This window comes from Chionomys nivalis, chromosome 10 (genome assembly GCF_950005125.1).
Source record: "Chionomys nivalis chromosome 10, mChiNiv1.1, whole genome shotgun sequence".
NCBI lineage: Eukaryota > Metazoa > Chordata > Mammalia > Rodentia > Cricetidae > Chionomys > Chionomys nivalis.
In genome coordinates, this window is record NC_080095.1 from 28,131,999 (window position 1) to 28,155,419 (window position 23,421).

Sequence of the window (23,421 nt, forward strand, 5' to 3'; positions counted from 1 at the left end):
CATCTCCTTTGAAGGACCGTGTGCATGACATCTTTTGAAGCCTGTGTACCTAAGATATTTGTTCTTGCAGGTATGTATGAGGGTAGGAGAGGGGAAGAGAGCAGAGATAGGGAAGGAGGAAGGAAAGAAAATTATTCTCCATCTTGTGTCTGATAATATTACTAATTTGGCATGACCTAGGAAGAGATGCTCAGCAGATTTGACATCAATGGGGCTAAATAAATAAAGAGGCTCTCAGAGTCTTAATTTCTAGACTAATTGGAAAACATGTTTATGACACATTAATAGAGACTTAGATGCATAGTAAATATTAGTTTTGGCTAATCTGTAGGAAGAAGGAGTTTTACTTATCATTGTTTTTCAACAGCTAGGACACATAGTATGTATATAGTAAGTATGTCCTGAATAATACCATGTTGAAATTCTCTGCGGGTGGTGGGCCTAGGGAGCTATAAAGCCAGTTTATAAAGGCAGTTTTCCTGTTAAATCTTAGGCAGTGACAGAGAAATGTTCAGACTTTGCATATTAAATATTAGAAACTTACAGCATTTTTTTTTATATTTTTAGGTGGAAAAAATTAGTTGGGCCTCATGGACAAGTGTACTTGGTTTATGTTGTGAGGGAATTTGGCCAATAATTGGAGAAGTCACAGATGTAACTGCCTCTTGTCTCACCAGTGACAAAATGGTGCTGGCCACAGGAGATGATTTGGGATTCGTGAAACTGTTTAGATACCCAGCTAAAGTATGTGTTTTTCTTTAACTTATCTAATGAGCATTGTAATGAAAGTGGTGAAAGTAGCATGATTTCATTGTTTTAACATTAATAATGCATAGATAGTAAGTAATGCTATATCACCAGAGGTTTGGAATTGGTTTTCCTATTCTTGGCATCATATTTATAGCCTTTATCTAAAATAAATATTATAGTTTACTAAACTGTGCCTTGTTTTGTATGTTACATATTGTACAGTGCCTTGTTTTGTATGTTATATTGTTTAGTGGTTTTCATTATTAAATATATATATATCTCCCTCAGTATTCTTTTTATTACTATTAAATTTTATAAGTAATTATAAGTATAAATATAACTTAAATATATATCATTAGGAGTCAATACAAACTTTATAAATGTAGGTTTTACATTAGAAAAGAGGGCAATTAAATATTAAATATTTAAATAAAATTAAATAACACTGATTAATATCATGATTTTTTTTGAAACCAGTTAGTACAGATTCTTTACAATGCTACATAACCTAGGCTGTGTTGTTTGATTGTTCATCTCATTTTTTTACAAACCTCTGTTCACACTACTATAAAACTTAAGGCTCTGCTTACTATAAAAATAAAACTTGTGTATAGAGTGCAAGGGCATTTACTTCCCAGCTATCATAAACTAAGTTATAGATTATAATTTAGCATCAATAGGAATATGAACAAAATTTGAAGTGGAATGCTAAAAATATATCATGATATTTCATTCATGGTAACCTCAGTTGCCCATATGAGCATTTTTAGATACTCAATGAAATGAAAACATAGGTTTAAAACTTCTTTTTCTTTTTTTTCTTTTTTAATTAAAATTTCCAACTGCTCCCCGTTTCCCATTTCCCTCCCCCTCCTCCCACATATTGCCCCCTCCCCCCGCTCCCCTCTCCCTATCCCCACTCTACTTCTCCTCCCCCTAGTCCACTCCCCCTCCCTCTCGATACTGAAGAGCAGTCCAAATTCCCTGCTCTACAGGAAGACCAAGGTCCTCCCACTTCTATCTAGGTCCAAGAAGGTGAGCATCCAAACAGGCTACGCTCCCACAGAGCCAGTTCATGTATTAGGATCGAAACCTAGTGCCATTGTCCTTGGCTTCTCATGAGCCTTCATTGTCCGCCTTGTTCAGAGAGTCCAGTTTGAACCCATGCTTATTCAGTCCCAGTCCAGCTGGCCTTGGATAGCTCCCAATAGATCAGTTCCACTGTCACAGTGGGTGGGTGCACGCCTCGTGGTCCTGATTTCCTTGCTCACGTTCTCCCTCCTTCTGCTCCTCATTTGGACCTTAAAAGCTCAGACGGTTGATCCAAATTGGGTCTCTGTCTCTCTCTCGATCCATCGCCGGATGAAAGTTCCTGTGCTATTCTCCTTGGCCTCTCGTCAGCTCTCATTGTCTGCCACATTCAGAGAGTCCGGTTTTATCCCATGTTTTTTTCAGTAGCAGTCCAGCTGGCCTTGGTGAGCTCCCAATAGATCGGCCCCCCTGTCTCAGTGGTTGGGTGCACCCCTCATGGTCCTGACTTCCTTGTTCATGTTCTCTCTCCTTCTGCTCCTCATTATAACCTTGGGAGCTCAGTCCGGTGCTCCAGTGTGGGTCTCTGTCTCTATCTCCATCCATCGCTAGATGAAGGTTCTATGGCAATATGCAAGATATTCATCAGTATGATTATAGGATAGGTTCATTTCAGGTTCCCTATCCTCAGGTGCCCCAATGAACTAACTGGGGACATTGCCCTGGGCATCTGGTAGCCATTCCAGGTTCAAGTCTCTTGCCAACCCTTAGGTGGCTCCCTTAACTAAGGTATGAGTTTCCCTGCTCCCCAATCCAACCTTCCTTTAACCCCAATCACCCCGATTCCCCCAGTTCCCCTCATCCTCCCCTTCACACTTTTCTCTCCCCATCACCCCTCATCCCCATCCCACCCCACCCCCAAGATTCCAATTTTTTGCCCATCAATCTTGTCTATTTCCCATAGCTGGGAGGATATCTATATGTTTTTCCTTGGGTTTACCCTCTTGTTTAGCTTCTTTAGGATCACAAATTATAGACTCAGTGGCCCCTATCCATGGCTAGAAACCAATTATGAGTGAGTACATCCCATGATCTTCTTTTTGGGTCTGGGTTACCTCCCTCAGGATCGTATTTTCTATTTCCATCCATTTGCATGCAAAATTCGAGAAGTCATTGGGATCAACCTACCCCTGGACCCAGCAATAGCACTCTTGGGAATATACCCAAGAGATGCCCTATCATATGACAAAAGCATTTGTCCAACTATGTTCACAGCAGCATTATTTGTAATAGCCAGAACCTGGAAGCAACCTAGATGCCCTTCAATAGAAGAATGGATGAAGAAAGTGTGGAATATATATACATTAGAGTACTACTCTGCGATAAAACTTCTTATTGGGAGCTTGGGCACTCAAATAAACATCCCAGACAGGGAGTTTCTACTCAATGGGAGAAGGGAAGAGAGGAAAGGGAGAGCTCACTCTAGCAAGAACCACACAATCTTAGAGAAACTGTGTGGTTTGAAGACAGACTCTTCCTCAACTTAAAAATAAAAGGGTCGCCCTTTTCCATCTCTCCCCTGAAGAGGCAACTTCTGCCTCGCTCCCTTCCCCCCACTCTTCCCCTTCCCCCCCTCTCTGTTTCTCTCTCTCCCTCTCTCTGTCTCTCTCTCTCTCTCTGCCTCTCTCAGCTCTTCTCCCTTCTCCCCTTCCCCCTTTCCCCTCCAAAACCCACTAAATAAATATTCCACTTACTCAGAAAAAGGGGGTCTTTATTACATTTATCTGTGGGGAACAGCACATGTGCCTCATGGCCTGTATACATATGGAGGCCAGAGGACAACTTGGAGAGTCAGTTTTCTCCTTCCACCAAGTGTTCTGAAAATTAAACTCTGGTCACCTGGTTTTGCGGCAAGTCCCTTTGTCTGCTCAGTCATCTCCCAGCCCTCTCATTTTCATTGTCTTTTCCCCCCAGAGAACTCACTGATTTTGCTGCTCACTATGTTTTGCTTACTTTCAAAAAGGTTTTCACATTTTTTTTCTTATTTATTTGCATGTGAGGGTTGGTGGGCATATGTGCACATATAGAGGTCAGAGGATACTTGCTGAAGTTGGTTCTCTCCTTCTGCAGCAAGTGGCATCTAGAGATCACATTCATATCATCAGTCTTGGCAGCAAGTGCCTTTCCTTTACCTGCTGAACTATCTCCCTGACTCTTATGCTTTATTTATTTAAGAAACTTTAACAACTTTGAAAAGATATTCACTTAAAACCTGCTTATAGTTTATGATCTCAAATTTACTTGTATAACTAATCTGGGTTTATAACTTACAGTTTACTTGGTATTTAAAAGGGAAATATAATTCTGGAGGATGTAGTTCTATAGTAGAGTACCTATTGCCTACTTAGCAGGTATGGAACATCAAAGGACGAAAGAAAGAAACTATGTGTAGGTAGTACTTACCAAAGTGAGCACAGTGGATTGAAGTGAAATATATTGTGTGTATACATAATATATATATATATATAAAACATATATATATTATATGTATATATCAAACTTTACAAACAAAAGTTTCCATGCTAGAATTCAAAAAGCATGTCTGAATTTGTTTTATTTTCAGGGAAAATTTGGAAAGTTTAAGAAGTATGTGGCTCACAGCACACATGTTACAAATGTTCGCTGGACTTATGATGACAGCATGCTGGTTACCCTAGGAGGTGCAGATATGTCTTTAATGGTGTGGACAAACGAAATGGAGAGCTATCGAGAAAAAAAGTCTTGTGATAGTGAAGAATCTGATATAGATTCTGAAGAAGATGGAGGCATGCCATTTTAAAATATCTTAATAAAAACAGAAAAAATAGCTCTACTGATTTATACTACAGAAGTTAAAAAATAAGTAGTAATAATGTTTGAACAACTGTGTTATTGTTTGGGTCAGTTTTACAACAAAATTGTTTTTTGATTCATGACTGGCATGTATTTGGCTTAGATATTCACCATCTCTAAGACAACCAATCATATTTTAAGTGCTGTTAAATGCTTTTATGTTATTGAGCTTTATATTTTAAGATCATTTTTATTTTCTTAATATGTCAGTAATATCAGTAATTATAAAAACATAGGATGAATAATTTAACCACGCACACTTAACAGTTGAAAGTATATACTATTATAATTATGCCCTTATGTTCATGATATTTTTAATAAAAATTAGATGATTGAGTTCATGTTTGTAGCTTGTGGTACATAATTAGTGATAATTAGTAGACATTATTACATATTACTAAATATTCTTCACATAAATCTTTCTAGTTCCATATTTAGTAATGTGGCTTTAACAATTTATTTTACACTGTTGGAGGAAATAGAATTTATAAGAATGTAAGTGATCACCTTGCTATTGTTTGATAACCATTGTATTTGATGGTAGGCTATGACAGTGATGTGACAAGAGAGAATGAAATCAGTTACACCATCAGAGCCTTATCAACCAATATCCGCCCAATGCTTGGAGTCAAGCCTCATTTGCAACAAAAAGAGCCATCAGTTGATGAGAGGTAATAATAAAACTTAAAGTTAGGTGAGAAAATGATAATGATATAAAAATTGAATTATATCTAAAATTGAATTATATATAAATTTTCTGTAGACGCTGCTAGTAATATATTGAATTATGCAGTTGTGAACCACTGTTAGAAACTGTCCTTAAGTGCTCTTGGTGTTTACACTATCTTTACAAGGAGTTTGGGGAATGTTATTTCCATGTATAAAGTTACTATGATTGAAGTAATCTTATTTGCTGTCTTTCATAATTGTGTGTGATAGATTAGGTGTGAGCCAGTCTCTAAAATCCTCAATGAAGGATCAGATGCCATTATTTCAAAAACTGTACCCACAACATGAGTTGAAGTGGAATTTCTTTACTGGAAATTACTGGTCTTGGTATAGGATCAACACATGCAGAGCGATTTTATGAAAAGAAAACTCCTGTGTTTTTTGTATATACATACAAGACATGTTTGTGTGATTGATTATGAACACAAGTGCTGGTGAAGGTCAGAGAAAGACCTTGGCTGTTAGCTGTTGTTTCTCAGGGACCACCCATTAATTAATTAGAGACAAAAATCTCTCACTGGGCCTGAATTCCCCAAATATCAAAGTCTGGCTGACCAGGACGTCTCAGGGTTAACATCTGTTTTGTTGGTTTATTTTGTTTTGTTTTTTAACATGGGTTCTGAAGATTGAATTTAGGTCCTCATGCTTGTAAGGCAAGTACCTTGCTGACTGAGCTGTCTCCCCAGCCCAGCAGAGAACATTTTAGTGAAGTCTTTGCTGAGAAGAGAATTTGACCTAATGTATTCCTAGTCAAGGATGGAAGTGAAGAGGCATTAGGGATTTGAATGTGTCGCTCGGTGATAGAGTACTTGCCAGCATGTGTGAGGCCTGGGCTCTGTTCTAAGAACCACAAACAGAACAAACTGAGCCAAAGTACAGACTTCACAAGTGAAGAGGTTTTAAGAAATAATAAAAAGACATTGTCCAGAGAAGGTGAGAAACAGGTAATGTGGATGGGATAGCAGTGACTTCCAGAAAAGGCTGTGATGAAGGAAACTTTACTATAAGAAGTTCATGTTTGGTGGAAAAGCAAATAACATGAAACGTGGGTTTAATGTTCAGGGATAGAGGTGAAGTTAGGGGTGAGCTGTACCTAATAATGGGGAAGGAGACAGCCAGGCACTCTAGGACTCACTGCTGGCAGTGTTCCCAGGGAATGCAGCTCCGCTCTGCTTCAGGTGCTCAGTGTGTCCATAAATGTTCAGGTAACCACAGTGGGTGGTCATCTAAAGAAGAGTCAGAGGGTGGTGTACATTTGTTCTGTGTGAAGAAACAAAGTATAAAATTGTTAGAAAAGTCATTCATACCGTGTTCTGAATACTTATATTAAAATTCCAGGGTAAGGCAGCTTGCTAGAAGATAGTGTCTAGTGCTAAATTCATACATTTGGAGTCAGACAAAAGACTAAAATAACCATTTGTGTCATTCATTTATCAGTTGTTTGACCTTGAAAAATATTAGTCTGTTCTCAACGTGTGTCTTCACTTTTGGCAGAATTAGAGCTATAATCCTTATCTATGGGTTATTTCAAGTTCTAAATAAAACACTCAAGAATTAAATATTAATAATTAAGAAATATATCTTTACTAATGACACACTCTCATCTAATGAAATACAATGTGTGGTGACACTAGCTCTTGGGAGGCAGAGACAGAACTCTGTGACATGAGGACAGCCTGTTCTGCAAAGCAATTTCTAGGTCAGCCAGGTCTACAAATTGAAAGCCTGTCTCATTGAAAATAAAAAGAAAGGAAAAGAAAGAGTAGCCTAAAATACTAATCCTGAGATTAAATATTCACAAAGTAAAGAGTACTACCTTAATATTTATTAATTACAAGAACACATATAAATAAACAGATAAGGATTTGTAAATTTAATATTTGAAGAATTAGTATTATTTAAGGAAATTCTATCTTCCAAGTAATAAAAAATAAAAAGTACCATAATCTCTTTCATAAGTTATTGATTTTTTTCAATAAGAAATGTTATTATTCAGATCAGTTTGTTATATAACCTAACTTTACTCTGGAAGCCACACTTGGTCACAGTAAAGCTGATTTCTCTTCATTGGTGAAGCCTTTCATGTGATGGCAGATGGAAATATTTTCCTCTTTTGAAATTGTTTAATGTTTTCATTGTTGTAACCATTTCTGTTAGGTTTTTTGTTTGTTTGTTGACTGTGTAGTCCAGTCAGGCCTGGATCTCACTGTGTACAGCACCCCAGACTTGCTTCCTATGCATACTTTTTCTGCCTCTACATCTCAGGTGTTGGGATTATAGGTGGAAGCCAACATGCCCAGCTCTAGTTTGGATTTTTTGTAGCTAACTTCTCAAATTTATTCTTGAATTTTTTTTTTTTTGCATTTCATTCTCAATTTCTGTAATGTCAGTTCTGCTAAATTCTTTTGAAAATGCTGAGACAGATGTCATTAATGTGGCTTATAAGAGTCCTCATTTTCACAAAAAAAATAATAAATTAAAAAGAGATCAAAAGAGATACTTTTCGTGCCAGTTTTGAATATATTACTCAAAGTATACTTTAGCTATTTAAATAGTTGTTTCATATTTTAATGTTAGCCATTAAATATTAATCAATTACTTCATAATCATCTAAGCATCAAATCACCTACTTCAAAGGAAATATTTCTGGTGACAGTTGATTGCTACTATAGTTAATACTTAGTGGATTTTTTTCTGAATGATTTTGATAGTGATATGACTTTATTTTTCAATAAATACATTATGTAAATATTTTGTACATAAGGTAGTTAATTTTAATCAATTTCTAGTATTTTAATTAAGATATCCAAAACCTGTTATAAAATTAGAAATTTTGTGTTTTCTTAAAGTTCTTATGATGTTGCTTTTATTTTACCTATTGTTATGTATATTCACCATCAATTTTCTATGTGTTTCCCACTTTCTTCTCCTTTTCCTTTCAAAGACAGGGGGTAGTAAGGTAAGTGTTTTTTAAAGAACATATTCTATTAAAATGTTTATTGTTCTATTTTGATCCCTAGAGTATCTCAAGGTATTAATTTTTACTATAAAACATTTACTTACACCTGACAAAAAGATTAGAAAATGAAATGTGATTGTTATTTTGTAAGTAGGCCTTCATTATAATTTTACAAATGACTTTTCATGGGTCCATGAAGTTTAGTACTTCCTTTAGATGCCCATGAAAACTAGCATAATTATATGTATTTATCAATGGAAGATTATTCACTTCATAAACATTTGTTCAACGTAATAATATTTAATATACTCATATGTTTAAAAATAGGATAATTATGGCATTTTGTGTTTAACAAAATCACATGAATAAGAAAGGCTGTGGGAGCACTGGCCTGCAGCTCCCGTCAGCGAGATGAAAATGTCCTCAGAGCAATTCTAAAGGAGACATCATGGGAATAAGTCAATCTTAGAAGTAAGAAGATACTGCTTTCTTTAAAAATGCGGGAGTTAAGGATGAAAAGTTCATTTGAGACCAGATTGTTCAGAAACCCATTCGGTATCCTTGGATAATTTGGCAATTGAAATTAATTATCTTGGAAATTCATTGTGTTTTCAACAGAGTAATACGTAAAGATGACTTTAGAGTATGGCTTGACCTCTGAACAGGCCCACATAAACTTACATGAATTTAACAGAAATGAAGTATCCAGACCTAGTTCTGTATGGAAAGTAGTGTTTAGTACTGAGTTCCACATTAAAGGAAACCCTAGCCATTCTGAATACCGTAGAAGAAACCAGAGTGAGGGAAAGTTGGAAGGCTGTTGCTAGGAGCACTCAGTTGTTTAGGAATCACTTGTCTGAAATATGAAGCTAAGTGGAGTCGTAATTGCTGTCTTGGATATGGACAGCTTTTTATGTGAAGTAATCTCGCCATGGCAAGTGTGCTTGACCGACCATCTGACAGGAAAGCTGTGGAAGACTTCTGTGATCCTTTCAGTTCTGTTAGTGATGATGTTATCATCACTCTCCTTCCACTCCTGGGTCTGAATCCAGGCCTCAGGTGGTAGGCAAATGTTCCACATAGATGCATCCTCAAACCTTGTATTTTTGTTTTATTTTATTTTGTTGTTTTGAGTAGAATCTTAAAGTGTAGACATAGCTGGTTGGCATTTGAGATCCCTTCTCCTTAGCCTCCAGAATGCTGGGATTTCCAAGCTTCATTCTGCTATTAAGAGAATTTTTCTTTTGGGAAAGAGGAGAGAAAGGTAGTTTTGTTTTGAGACAGTCTTGCTATGTAGCTCTGACTGCCCTGGCACTAATAGGCTTGCTCAGGCTAGCCTTGAACTCACAGCAATCCTCCTGCCTCGGCTTCTCAGAGTGTGGTGGCATTATAGACAAGTACCAACGCGCTCAGTTGGCATTCTTCTTTTAAATGATACTTGCTTTGCTGCCAAGTCCCAAACTCAGTAAGGCCTTGAATGACAGAAACTGCCGGCTTGAGTTGGTACCTGGAGAACCTTCTTAGATTTGTAGGATGGTCTCATGAGACAGTTTCTTTAAAAGCAGCCCCAGTAACACCTGACTAAGGTCCTCTTTTTCCTTTCTTAAGAACAAAGATAAGATGAATGGCCCTCTAAAGTGTGAAAACATTCTGAATTCTCATATGTCTTTCTTTTTTAATCTTCTGGTTTATATGTCATTAATGAACTAATTTAAGTTTAAGTACAGTAATAAAAACAAACCTTTAATGTGTGCAATACAGTTTATCTGTGCTAAACCTAACAATATTTTATTATGTGAGATTCTGCAATAATGTTTAAAATTCAGATATGTGTTAAAATCCTTTTCCTATTCTTCTCTGCTGCTGAAAGAGGATCCAGGTAACCCTCTCCTTGCTGTGTTTACAAGACCAAATTTTGTGTATTTGTCATCTCTCCTGTTTTAACTAATGAGGAGATACCTTGTTCTCCACCCCTGTTCCCACTCCCTCTCTCTGGAGGAACATCTTAATTATCTGGCTTCCTTAAGTCACTGTATCACTAACATTTTATGCATCCAAATTATATAATTTTATAAGCCAGATAGTTTCATTTTAAGCAGTAATATGAATTATATAAATAATATTTATAAAATTTAAATATGCTTAATTGTTACATAAGGTTTTTTAGATAAAACTTGCTAACAGGGTTAGAATTAAAGCTATCAGATTCTTACACATTGAATAAAAATTCACAAAAAGTTGACTTGGAAGAAAAACTAAGCTTTCTGTCATTTTTTGAGCTAGTTCTGGTAGGAATTTTCTTAAATGTTAAATATTATTAATTTACTTCTATTTTTACTTATGAACATTCAAAAGCTGTGAAGATTTGAATTTTAAATTTCTGCGATAACTTGGAAAGTTACACATACTTGATGAAGACATTTTTTATGATACCAGTCAGTCATGCTCAGCACATACTATTTCATGCTGTATGTGAATATGTACATTTATTTAACACTGTTTTACAGTACTTAGTATGAAATCCAGGTTTTGCTTATGCTAGGCCACCATGCTGCCACCAGGCTACATTCCCAGCTCTCTGCATGTATTTTATATTATATGTTCAGTATGCACCAGGGCTGGAGTGATGGCTCAATAGTTAAGAGCACTGGATGGTCTTGTAGAGGACTAGGTTCAGTTCCTACCAAACAGGGAGGCCCACAACCATCCTTAATTCCAGTTTCAGGGCATCTGACACCTCTTCTGACCTCTGTGGGTTCCTTCATATACATGATGCACATACACTCAGACATGTGTGGGCTTGTGTGCACACGTGTGCATGCACACACGCACAGACACAGATATTTTAAAAGATGCAACATTTCTTTTAGCTTTGCAAATGTATAACTTGACAATACTTTTGAAGTCTAGTTATATGACTTTAATAAATTATTAAATGTTGGAAGTTTTTATAAAATTAATGAGTATCATTTTTAATTTAGTTATAAATTGAGTGTAAAATTTAGAGAGGAGTTAATACATGATTTAGATTCAGTGTTCAGATTATAAAATATTTGAATTTTGAGATGGATTGAATGGTTGAGATGGACTAGTAAGTGACTTTTAAAAATTAAGCAAAACGTTTTACAGAAGTTCTTCCACAATTATATAATTCAGAATATGAATCTATACCCCTGTTGGAATAGGAAACATTTTACTAGATTCTGAGCAGATTAAGAGAGGGCTTGATTCAAAAGCTATTATGTAGGGAAAGGTGATAAATATTCCATAGATTAGAGAAGGAGATTTGGAGACAGTAGTTGTGGTAATGGCTTTTTTTTTTTTTTTTTTTTTTTTTTGGTTTTTCAAGACAGGGTTTCTCTGTGGTTTTGGAGCCTGTCCTGGAACTAGCTCTTGTAGACCAGGCTGGTCTCGAACTCACAGAGATCCGCCTGCCTCTGCCTCCCGAGTGCTGGGATTAAAGGCGTGCGCCACCACCGCCCGGCTGGCCTTTTTTTTATTTTTTTTTTTTTTTTTTTTTTTTTTTTTTTTTTTGTTTGTGTATGCATGTGTGTTTTTGTGTGTGAGTGTGCATACATGTGCACACACATACATAATGTGCATGTGGAAACAGGAAGTTAATGTGTGCTGTCTTCTTTACTTGCTCAACACTTTTAGTTTTTGAAGCATCCCCTGTGTCTGCCTCTTGATTCTTAGATTCTAGGTGTCTGCCACACCTGCCCAGCTTTTACCTGGGTTCTGGGGAACCAAAGGTTGGTCCTCACTTGCATTGCAAGTGGTTTTCCTATTGAGCCATTTCCTTAGGTCCACTGAAGGAGGCACAGGTTTGCTTCCATCTCCACGCCCGCAGAGCTTCCTCTTTCCTTTTGACAGCCTCTAAGAATGTCAGTTTCATAATACATGGTTTCGACAACATCCTACTGTATGTACTTGATTGGGTCCAAACTTTGGCCATTATAAACAATGCTATCATAAACACGTACATAAGTCAACCTGACTTTGGGTGTGTTATCGTTTTTTTTTTTTTTTTTTTTTTTTTATTTTTTATTCTTTTTTAATTAAAATTTCCACCTGCTCCCCGTTTCCCATTTCCCTCCCCTCCTCCCAAATATTGCCCCCTCCCCCCACTCCCCTCCCCCTATCCCCACTCCTCTTCTCCTCCCCCCACTATAAAATGACTTCCTTGAATAACTTTCTGGTGTTGGTGCCATTAGCCATCATGAGAGACCTCAGGGCGTGTGACAGTAAAGAGCATGGAGGAGTATGAAGGACAGGCCGCTATAGATGTGAACTCCTGTGAGTTATGTTACCAGTGAACAGAAAGTTCATGTGATCCAAATTCACTGTCAGAATGTTTATATATCTGCTGTGTGAGTCATAAGGGATGCTTTAGAGCAGCAGTGCAGACTTTGATGATGATATACCCATCCAGAAATGTTTGAGTGTGTCAAACTAGCATTCCTATCCTATTCTTATGCTACATGATTTTCATTATGAGACACAGACCAAAGATATGAAAAGTAAAAATGAATAAAATTATTATTTCTTTATACATTAGAAATTATCAAGCTACAGAGAACACAGTCTAGTAAAATGAGAGTAGGCTCCCTTTGGTGAGGGGTGACATTTCTGGAGGGCAGGTTGGGAGACCCAGTGGAAGCCCCAGGTAATTCTGTCTTTCCTCCTTCCCACCCCTCTATTCCAGGCCCCCAGTGAGTAGGGCCCCACCACAGCCAGAGAAACTTCAGTCAAACAATGTTGGCAAGAAGAAGAGACCCATAGAGGTAAGGAAAACAAATTACCCAATATTCTGAAGCTTCATTTTTATGGAACCTTCAAGTTTTGCCTTTAGCTTTCATGAAACTTGGTATATTGAATTATCTTTGCTCGGTTGGTGTAAAAGTTGTTTGATTAATTATTATTCAGGTCTGAAATTTGGATTGATACCTTCTGCTTCTCTTAATTTCAAATGAGTCTTTTACTCTTAAATAAATAATGTCCTGAGTTGGTCTGTGTCTTGGAGAATGTCTAAATGTAAATTTATATGAATGATTTCCTGAATGAATAGGGAAGCACAGATACCTTGGTGGTGTCTTATAGTTTGTAAATTGACTTTATAAATTAACTAGAAAATACACTATTTCTGGAACTTTTTACCCCTTGTGATACATTTAATATATAGGGCACATGGAGAGTGTTTCTCCTCCTCTCTTCCATCAAGAAACTTCCTCATAGACAGTTCATAAGGCCAATGTCAGCAGCAAACAAGCACATTGTACTAGATCCAGCATGGGGAAAGTGCACAGCTGCAGGAATACAGATGATTCTACTCCCTTCCACCACCCATAAGGCAATGAAAAGGAATACTCCTTGTTGTAGGAGCCTCTGCCAGACCTTTACTTATGACTTGTCAGAACAGCTTTGGGTTCTCCTGGGTGTCTAATTTGGACATAGAACAAGTAACTGACACATTCTTTTGAATGTAAGAAATGTATCAATGTTTTCGATTATGAGCATAGCCTTTAACAGCTGAGCCATGGAAAGATCTCCCATGCTTTTAGATAGGTAGCATCAACATAGTAATAATGGCAATCCTACCAAAAGCAATGTATAGATTCAATGCAATCCCCATCAAAATCCCAAAACAATTCTTCACAGACCTTGAAGAACAATAATCAACTTCATATGGAAAATCAAAAAACCTAGGATAGTCAGAACAATCCTGTACAATAAAGGAACTTCGGGAGGCATCACTATCTTTGACATCAAGCTCTATTACAGAGCTACAGTAATGAAAACAGCTTGGTAATGGCATAAACACAGAGAGGTTGAACAATGGAATCGAATTGAAGACCCGGATATTAATCCACACACCTATGAACACTTAATTTTTGACAAAGAAGCTAAAATTATACAATGGAAAATAGAAAACAAATGGTGCTGGCAAAACTGGATGTCAATATGTAGAAGAATAAAAATAGATCCATATCTATCTCCATGCACAAAATTCAAGTCCAAATGGATTAAAGACCTCAATATAAATTTGACCACACTGGAACCTGATAAAAGAGAAAGTGGGAAGTAGTCTTCAATGCATTGGCACAGAAGACCACTTCCTAAATACAATACCAGTAGCACAGACACTGAGAGCAACAATAAATAAATGGGACCTCCTGAAACTGAGAAGCTTCTGTAAAGCAAAGGACACAGTCAATAAGACAAAAAGGCAGCTTACTTAATGGGAAAAGATCTTCACCAACTCCACATCAGACAAAGGACTGAACTCCAAAATTTATGAAGAACTAAAGAAATTAGACATCAACATTCTAAATAACTCAATTAAAAATGGGGTACATAACTAAACTGAGATTCTCAACAGAAGAATCTCAAACTGCCAAAAAATATTTAAGGAAATATTTGATATCCTTAGCATTGCAAATCAAAACAACTCTGAGATACCTTCTTACACCTGTCAGAATGGCTAAAATAAAAAACACCAATGATAGCTTATGCTGGAGAGGATGTGGAGTAAGAGGAACACTCATCCATTGCTGATGGTAATGCAAACTTGTACAACCACTTTGAAAATCAGTATGGCGGTTTCTCAGAAAATTGGGAATCAACCTACCTCAGCATCCAGCAATACCATTCTTGGGCATAAACCCAATCATACGTAGTATGATACTCAATCATACTACAAAAGCCTTTGTTCATCTATGTTCATAGCCAGAACCTGTAAACAACCTAGATGCCCCTCAACCAAAGAATGGATAAAGAAAATGTGGCACATTTACACATTAGAGTACCACTCAGCAGGAAAAACAATGACATCTTGAATTTTGCATGCAAATGGATGGAATTAGAAAACACTATCCTGAGTGAGGTAACCCAGACCCAAAAAGATGAATATGGTATGTACTCACTCATAAGTGGATACTAGGTATAAACAAAGGACATTGAGCCTATAGTTCATGATCCTAGAAAAGCTAAGTAATAAGGTGAACCCAAAGAAAAACATGTATAGTCCCACCTAGAAATTGGAAACAGACAAGATTTCCTGACAAAATTGGAGCATGGGTGTTGTAATAAGATCAGCGGGGCTGCGTCCCCCCACCTGGCTAACTTTACACTCGAAATAATTACACGGAAACTGTATTCTTTTAAACACTGCCTGGCCCATTAGCTCCAGCCTCTTATTGGCTAGCTCTTACATATTGATCTAACCCATTTCTAATATTCTGTGTAGCACCACGAGCTGGCTTACCAGGAAAGATCTTAACCTGCGTCTGTCTGGAGTGGGAGAATCATGGCGACTCACTGAATCTGCTTCTTTCTCCCAGCATTCTGTTCTGTTTTCTCCACCCACCTAGGGTTGGCCTATCAAATGGGCCTAGGCAGTTTCTTTATTAATTAACCAATGAAAGCAACAGATTAGAAAGAAATCACTCCCACATCATTTCCCCTTTTTCTGTTTAAACAAAAAAAAGAAGGCTTTCATTTTAACATAGTACAATTACATATAGCAAAACAGTTATAAAGCAAGAATTACAGTTAAAATATTTATATCTATTTTCTTTTATCATAACTAAGGAAAACTATAACTATCTATTTATTCTTCAACTCCATCAAAGACTCCAGAAGGATATAATATTACCTAAGCAAACAAGAGGGGGACTTTTGGAGAAGAAAGGGTTCAATTGGAGGGAGATAAGAGGATAGTGGGGGAAGATAATCAGAGTATATTATGTATCTGTGTATATATTTATTTTATGTGATGTATATGTAAAATTATGAAAGGCTAAAGAAAATTTAAAAGTCAAGTTTGATTTTGAGTTAGCAGTTTATAAAAATCTAAAGCGCATTCTCCTTTTGACAGAAAATGCTAGTATGGTCTGTATCACAGAGCTCTAGAGAACATTTACACTGAAAAAAGATACCATGTGCAATGGTTTTGTCATTGTTATAGGACCTTGTGCTGGAGCTTGCTTTTGGCTATCGAGGCAGAGACTGCAGGAACAATGTGCACTACTTAAATGATGGTGATGATATAATTTATCACACTGCCTCTGTTGGAATTCTGCACAATGTTGCTACAGGTAAGAAGTCTTAATCCCCTGTTCACACACTGTCTTTAATTTAGAACTTCTTATCTAGCAGCTTAAAAGTATTTGTTAAAGCTACAAATAGAATTTTTATTTATTTTATTTAAATTTTGGGGGTTTATTTTTGTTTTTGTTTTTTTCAAGACAGGGTCTCACTGTGTAGCTTTGACTGGTCTGGAACTTGCTATGTAGACCAGGCTGGCCTCATGCTGTAACTAATAGAGATCTGCATATCTCTGCCCTACGTTGGTTTTGACTGTTTCTCATCAGTTGGGGTTCCATTGTAATGTTCAGAGATGTGTCTATAAGTTTATATTCCACCAGTTTAATCAGCAGCCTATAATTACTTGTTCCTTTCACTATACCTTCTGCTCTGGAAAACATAAAACACATTTCAACTTGAGAAGTTTTGTTTGCTTATTCTATCTATCTATCTATCTATCTATCTATCTATCTATCTATCTATCTATCTTATTTATTTATGGAGACAAGTTCTTCTGTTGCTCAGTCTAGTGTAGAATTCACTGTGTATGTAGCCCAGGCTGGCCTCAAATTCCGATTCATAATGATCCATCTGCCTCTGTGGGATTGCAGGTGTGTATTGCCCCACCCAAGGGCTTTGAGGAAGTATGAGTAACATAGCTGTGTTAGTGTAATTGTTGAGGTTGTGGAAAACCTGCTGTGCATGGTCCTCTATAATCTACATCCAACCTGCTGTCCTGATTTCATTTCCACACTATTTTTACCTCCTATTTTATTTAGTCTTGTTATCTTCTTCATGGAGACTCTAAAATGTCCCTTCACTGGCAGTACTGTGAGAGGAGCCATATTAGCTTTCTGATCAAAAACCACTACTTATGAACCTGAATGTGAAATATGAATAAACAGCACCCAGATTAATAAGTGAGAAATTACTTTGCTTTTCCTGTGACTCTACTAAATTTTTTTCTTTACAAAATCAAAAAGGGAAGATGATAGGAAAGTAATCAAAGTCTTCCATAATCTTAGAACCTGCTTACTTTTCCATCTGTATTGCTGACTTTCATTACCATCCACATCATTCAGATGAACCATGTGTATGCACAATTAGCTATATCCCCAGCCTTTTGTTTATCTGTCTCTCATGGCATTTGGTATCTTCAGCTCTATGTGGTTTATCCTTTTCAGGGCTCTATCCCTTTAGATTATCAATTCATTTGTCATCCTTTTGCTAGTAATCACTTACATGGTAAATTCTCAAAATAAATTTTGAATGAACAAATTAATTTATTGTACTAAATAAGTACATTTGGCTCTTGCATCTTAAAGTTTTCAAAGTTAACTTTCAAATTCTTTCTTTATAGGGACTCAGAGTTTTTATCAGGAACATAATGATGACATTCTGTGCCTCACTGTAAATCAGCACCCCAAATTTATCAACATAGTGGCAACTGGCCAAGTAGGTATGTTTCTGTATTTCAAAAGAAATAGTCTGAAACATTTACTTTGTTCTAATGATTTCAATGCCCTAGGAAAAAATCGAAGTGTATTGAATTGTGAACTGCTCAGAATGCATGTGTGCATGTGGAACCGAGCCTGATTACCTTATGTTTGCTGTCAGGTAGCTTTCTATTATTTATCTGAATAGCTCAAACTATTGTGTAAATAGTTGACCTTTAGCTTTAGTGGGAATTCCTGGTCTGCCGAGTGGTCAAATTCAAACCTTGGAGGAAGGATATAAAGGAGAGCCAAGAAATTAACTAGACCAATGGGGATAAACCCTTGTTTAGCAAAGGTTAGGTTGGGTAAGAGAGACTGCAGATCTGTTTCATGTTAGAAAATCCCTTCGCATTTAAAAATGTTTCTTTGGCATTAGCATTGATCAGATTCACCAACGGTCTGAAATGTACCTGTGGTTTATTTTAACTTCTGACAAAAAACAAAGGCTCGTGGCTCTATAAGTAGGGTAGCAGGTCTATTCAAATTGACAGCTAAAATTACCATGATACTGCATTACAAATGTGGCCAGTCAAGTACACTTGTAAACGTTATTGAAATTACCGTGTTTTGGGGGGTCTCAGTGACCCCAGTTGCTATACTCATTTTACTGGCTTTCTTGTTTTCCTAATTTTACAAATACTGTTAGTCAGGAATTTGTTCTCCTCTAAATTGTTTGTTTTTATAGCTGCAATACATGGAACACTTACATTTTCCCTTCTGTAGAATTTTCTTTAAAAAAAAATCAGTATTTAAGCTGGATAGTGGTGGTGTCCACCTTTAATCCCAGCACTTGGGAGACAGAGGCAGGCAGATCTCTGTGAATTCAAAGCCAGCCTGGTTTACAGAGTGAGTTCCAGGACAGCCAAGGCTATACAAAGAAACCATCTCCTTGAAAAACTAAACCAAACCAAACCAACAAACAAACAACAAAAAGAATTTTTAAAGTAAACATACAAAGTGATAGATTTTGTTTTAGTGTTGTCAAGCATCTTTATCATTATACAGTTTTATTATTTGTTTGTATGTGTGTCTGTGTGAGTGTATGAGTGTCTGAGCACATGACAGAGAGTGCATGCATCAGTTGTCCTTCTCTGTTACCCTCTGCACCATCTTTGAGGCAGGGTCTCTCTCAGAACCTGGGGCTTGTATTTTCTTGGCTAGGCTGGAAGTCAACAAGCTCCAGTAATCCTCTTGTCTCCACCCTACTTAGAACTCAGGTTATAGTTTTGTGTAGGACACCAGCTTGTTACATGGATAGATTATGGACCAGATCTGGTGATAAACCTGTAATCCTAGCATTTGGAAATTAGTGGCAGGAGGATTGAGCTCCTGTAGCTTTGTAGCTAATAAACTAATACAGCTTCTCCCTAGAAAGCTTACTTATAAAGTGGTCCTTCACATGGAACAGAAGCCAATTTCTTTCTCATTGGCCTTTATTCTTGGGTACATAGAAAATCTAATCTGTAACTTTACCTTCCAACTTTGGAAGCAGTTTTTTTTTTTTTTTCCATTGACTTTATCCTGGTGATTCTTGTTTAGAAGATCACTTTGTACATCTCCTAGCTACATTCTATAGGAGTGGGGTGTGCTTTCTAGGAGAAGCCTTCTCTCTACTGGACTATGTCTTGAGCCTTGAAATCCATGAATTCTTTACCAAGTAGTTCTGAACCTACTTTTGGGCTTGCCTGAGCCTCTTCTCAGAGTCTGTTCATCCAGTAGCACATTGTACACCCAGCATGTGTATTCATAAAGAAAGTTTAGGGGGTGGTTAGCTTTCACTGGATTTGGAGATTCCATTTGGGGATCATCTTAGCCAGTTTTGGCTACTAGAACAAATACTTGGATGAGGTGCTTTAAAAACAAGCAAGCAAGCAAGCAACACATTTCTCACCACTTTTGAAATTGGAAGCTAAAGGTGCCAGCATGATTGGGTTGTAGGTAAAGGATATCTCCCCATGTTACAGATGACCTTGTTATACCTATATTGTCTTCCTTATTTATCTATCATCTTTCCTTATGTTGATCTTCATTGTGGGACTCCGCTCATATGACAATTCCTCCAATTCCTCCTAAAGATCCCACCCTTTAACACTATAGTTGAAATTAGCATGACATCAGAGGAGTTTGGAGGAACACAAACATTTCATCCCATAGCAGCCTCACATAAGTGCTTCCACGCTCCCTTGTGGTATGGGATGTACCTGTCTGCTGAGGAGAGACGGCAGTGTTCTATATCCTCAAACTCCAGTGAGTTCCAGATGTATACCGGTCCTTCCAGGCCATCAGAGGAATGTACCTAAATTAGTATAATCATTTAGGCTATAATGTTCCAGCTTTTATGTATAATACATTGACTTATCTCAGACTATCCAATGACAAACGACCTCTAAGACAAACACCCTCATTCTATCAGCTTTTGTTCGTGTGACAAAGTATCGAGTCTTTTTACCAGTTGGTGATTATTAGATTATGTTCAGAACTAAAAATGGCAAAATACTTTATTCACTCTTTGCTCATATTCCTTATAAAGATACCTGTATGCCTGTTTTATCACTTTATCCTTGAAGTCATTATTTCACATAGGTGGGTATAAGACTTGACTGATGTATGAAACCGCCATGTCTCTTCAGTGGGTATATAACTTTCCGCTACTCTCTTTGTTGATATACACCGTTACTCTTTAAAACTTTGCTCATAGACCTTACACCATAAATATGAACGTAAGCTTTCACAGTTTTCATTTATGTATATTGTTTCTAAAATTCTTTCCTGAAGGAGTCATAACATTTTTCCTCCTTCTAAGATCTCTACAATAAACCAGGCACCATTCCATCAAAGCTCACTCTGGGGACCCAATCTTGGGATTACTTACAGAGCATAGGTGTGGATTCCCTATAGGAGACTATTCAGCAGGGATGATGGCTTTCCCATAGCTGCATAGATAGAGCCCCATCCCCTAGTCTCCCCAAGCCTAGATATTGTAGCTCCTCCATGAGGAGCTAACTCCATATGCAGTTAGGGCTCAGTTGTAACTGGAGATTCCTCTCCTGCCTACCAGTTCCAAGTAACTGCTTGGTCCATTAGCTCAGGTTTATTATTAACTAACTCTTACAACTTAAATTAACCCATTTCTACTAGTTTATATTTTACCGCGAGGTTTGTGGCTTGTTACCTCACATCTTGCTTCTCTGGCAACTGCTGGCATCTCCCTGACTCTGTCTTCTTTTTCCGAGTATCTTTGCTTGGATTTCCCACCTGGTTTTATTCTGCACTCAGTTGTACACGATTGGTGGTGTGGAGTGACTGGTCTCATGGTCTTCCCTCATGGTCCCTCTGAGGGAATGCAAACAGTCATCACACACAGCTGCGGTGGTGTTTTGCAAGTGGCAGTTGTTTGGCTCAGATGGTAGTCCAGTATAACACATGTGGAAAGTCTTTAGTTATAATGAAGAACCCCTTTTGCTAGTTGGGTTATTTAATAACCTTTGTTGCCACATTCCTCAGATGTAACTCTTTCCTTCATGCGTAGATGCATCAAAGCATACATTTTATAAACCCAAAAAGGTTCATATCAGTATTACTTTATAAATTATTATGATTAGAATTTTATGTATATCATTAAATGTGCCCAAAGAAAGACTGAATGATCATTTGTAGATAGTGAAAGCAAGTACCTTTTCTCAGTCTACTCAATTTGATGTAACAACCTAATTTTGTATAGGATATTTTGTCATTTAAATAACAAAATGATAATTGTGTTTTACAAATTTACTATTATATTATTTATGGATAACTTTTTAAATTGATTCTTTATTGCAGGTGATTCAGCAGACATGTCAGGTAAGGAAACTTGAATACTTTCTGTTTTAGTTATATTATATAGTAGTAATTGCTAAAATATAAGTAATAATGTACATACAGATATCATATTCCCTCCTAAAAGTCCAAACATCTTACTGCTCCACATACGGCTTACAGAGTAGTCATGACAAATAACATCATTTTTTTATCTTCAAAAATAATAGTATTTTTAAACAATGGTTTCAGGGCTGGAAAGATAGCTGAGTCAGTAAGATGCCTGTCTCACAAGCATGAGTACTTGAGTTTAAGAACCCACGTGAAGATACCAGTTATGGGGGCGTGCACACTTGAATCTCAGCAGCAGGATGGTCCCCAGGGCTTGCTCATCAGACAACGTAACCTAATGGGCAAGCTCCAGTCTCAGAAATAGTACTCAGGATAGTACCTGCAGAAGAATGGAGCCACCTCTGAACTTATAGAAATTCTCCCACCTCTGCTTCCTGAATGCTGGGATTACAAACATACATCAACAAGCCTGAATTACTATGTCTGTCTGTCTGTCTGTCTGTCTGTCTGTGTGTGTGCGCATGCGTGCGTGTGTGTCTCTGTGTGTGTGTGTGTCTTGTTTTGAAAAAGATTCAACAAATGCTACTAGAAAACTGGATATCCACATGTAGAAATTAAAGTGGATCTGTGTGTCTTGTGTGACTTGTCTTGTACAAAAATCAATTAAAACTAGGTTGATGATCTTGATGTGAGACCTGAAACTCTTCGATTGTTCAAGGGGACTGGAGAGAAGGCTCAAAGGCTAAGAGCACACATTGCTCTTGCAGAGGACCTGAGTTCAGTTCTCAGCACCCACGTTATGCCGCTCACAATTGCCTTTAACTAACCAGACAACCTTATATATCTCCCCTACACACACACACACACACACACACACACTGTGTGCACTTAAAAATGATACAAATAAAATTTATATTATAAAACTATCTCCATTTTCATTTATTAGAAGCTGAAATGTTATTATAAAATGATCCCCATTTTTGTTCATTAAAAACACTGTTAGAGGAAATTATAGGGAAACACATCACGATCTGGGCAGAGACATGGGGAAAAGACCAGTAACTCAGAATGCCAAAATTTATTACTTATTTATTATTAATTATAAATTAATTATTATTAACAATTATAATAATGTATAACAATAGAATACTATAATTAATAATGGTTATTATTTATAAATTAATTGTTATTAATTTATTATTTGTTTATGCCAAAAATTACTAATAAAATTGCAGTTAAATACTGTTACAGATGTAAGTGTAGAGTACTCCAAATGTGTAGTGTCCCACAACAACAGAGTACAGTTTTTCCATCCCTGCTATCAGCTTCTTATGTCTATAAAGTCTTTAGAAGGGCAGGTCCTGAGGATGTGACTCAGTGGTACAGTGCTTGCCTAGCACCAAGAAGGCCCAGAACTTGATCCTAACATCACCATGCACATGTTTGGTAATTCAATTGACAGTGACTTGCTATTTGAATTTTAGACAGATAGAATGCTTTATAATTTGCAGTATATTTAGTGATAATTTACTAAGAGTTTATTGTCTAACTGGGTGGTGGTAGCACATGCCTTTAACCTCAGCACTCGGGAGGCAGAGGCAGACAGATCTCTGT

At 37.1% G+C, this 23,421-nt stretch overlaps 1 protein-coding gene across 1 annotated transcript in view; it reads left to right on the forward strand.

Annotated features, from left to right (window-relative positions):
- Eml5 (EMAP like 5) overlaps positions 1 to 23,421 on the forward strand; it is a 114,017-nt gene that overhangs the window by 74,656 nt on the left and 15,940 nt on the right. Inside the window, exons 25-33 of the mRNA XM_057782639.1 lie at positions 568 to 744; positions 4,403 to 4,604; positions 5,216 to 5,342; positions 8,345 to 8,359; positions 10,230 to 10,238; positions 13,065 to 13,143; positions 16,326 to 16,455; positions 17,805 to 17,903; positions 21,760 to 21,780. Coding sequence (XP_057638622.1) covers positions 568 to 744; positions 4,403 to 4,604; positions 5,216 to 5,342; positions 8,345 to 8,359; positions 10,230 to 10,238; positions 13,065 to 13,143; positions 16,326 to 16,455; positions 17,805 to 17,903; positions 21,760 to 21,780 — 859 coding nt within the window. The remainder of the gene's footprint in view (positions 1 to 567; positions 745 to 4,402; positions 4,605 to 5,215; positions 5,343 to 8,344; positions 8,360 to 10,229; positions 10,239 to 13,064; positions 13,144 to 16,325; positions 16,456 to 17,804; positions 17,904 to 21,759; positions 21,781 to 23,421) is intronic.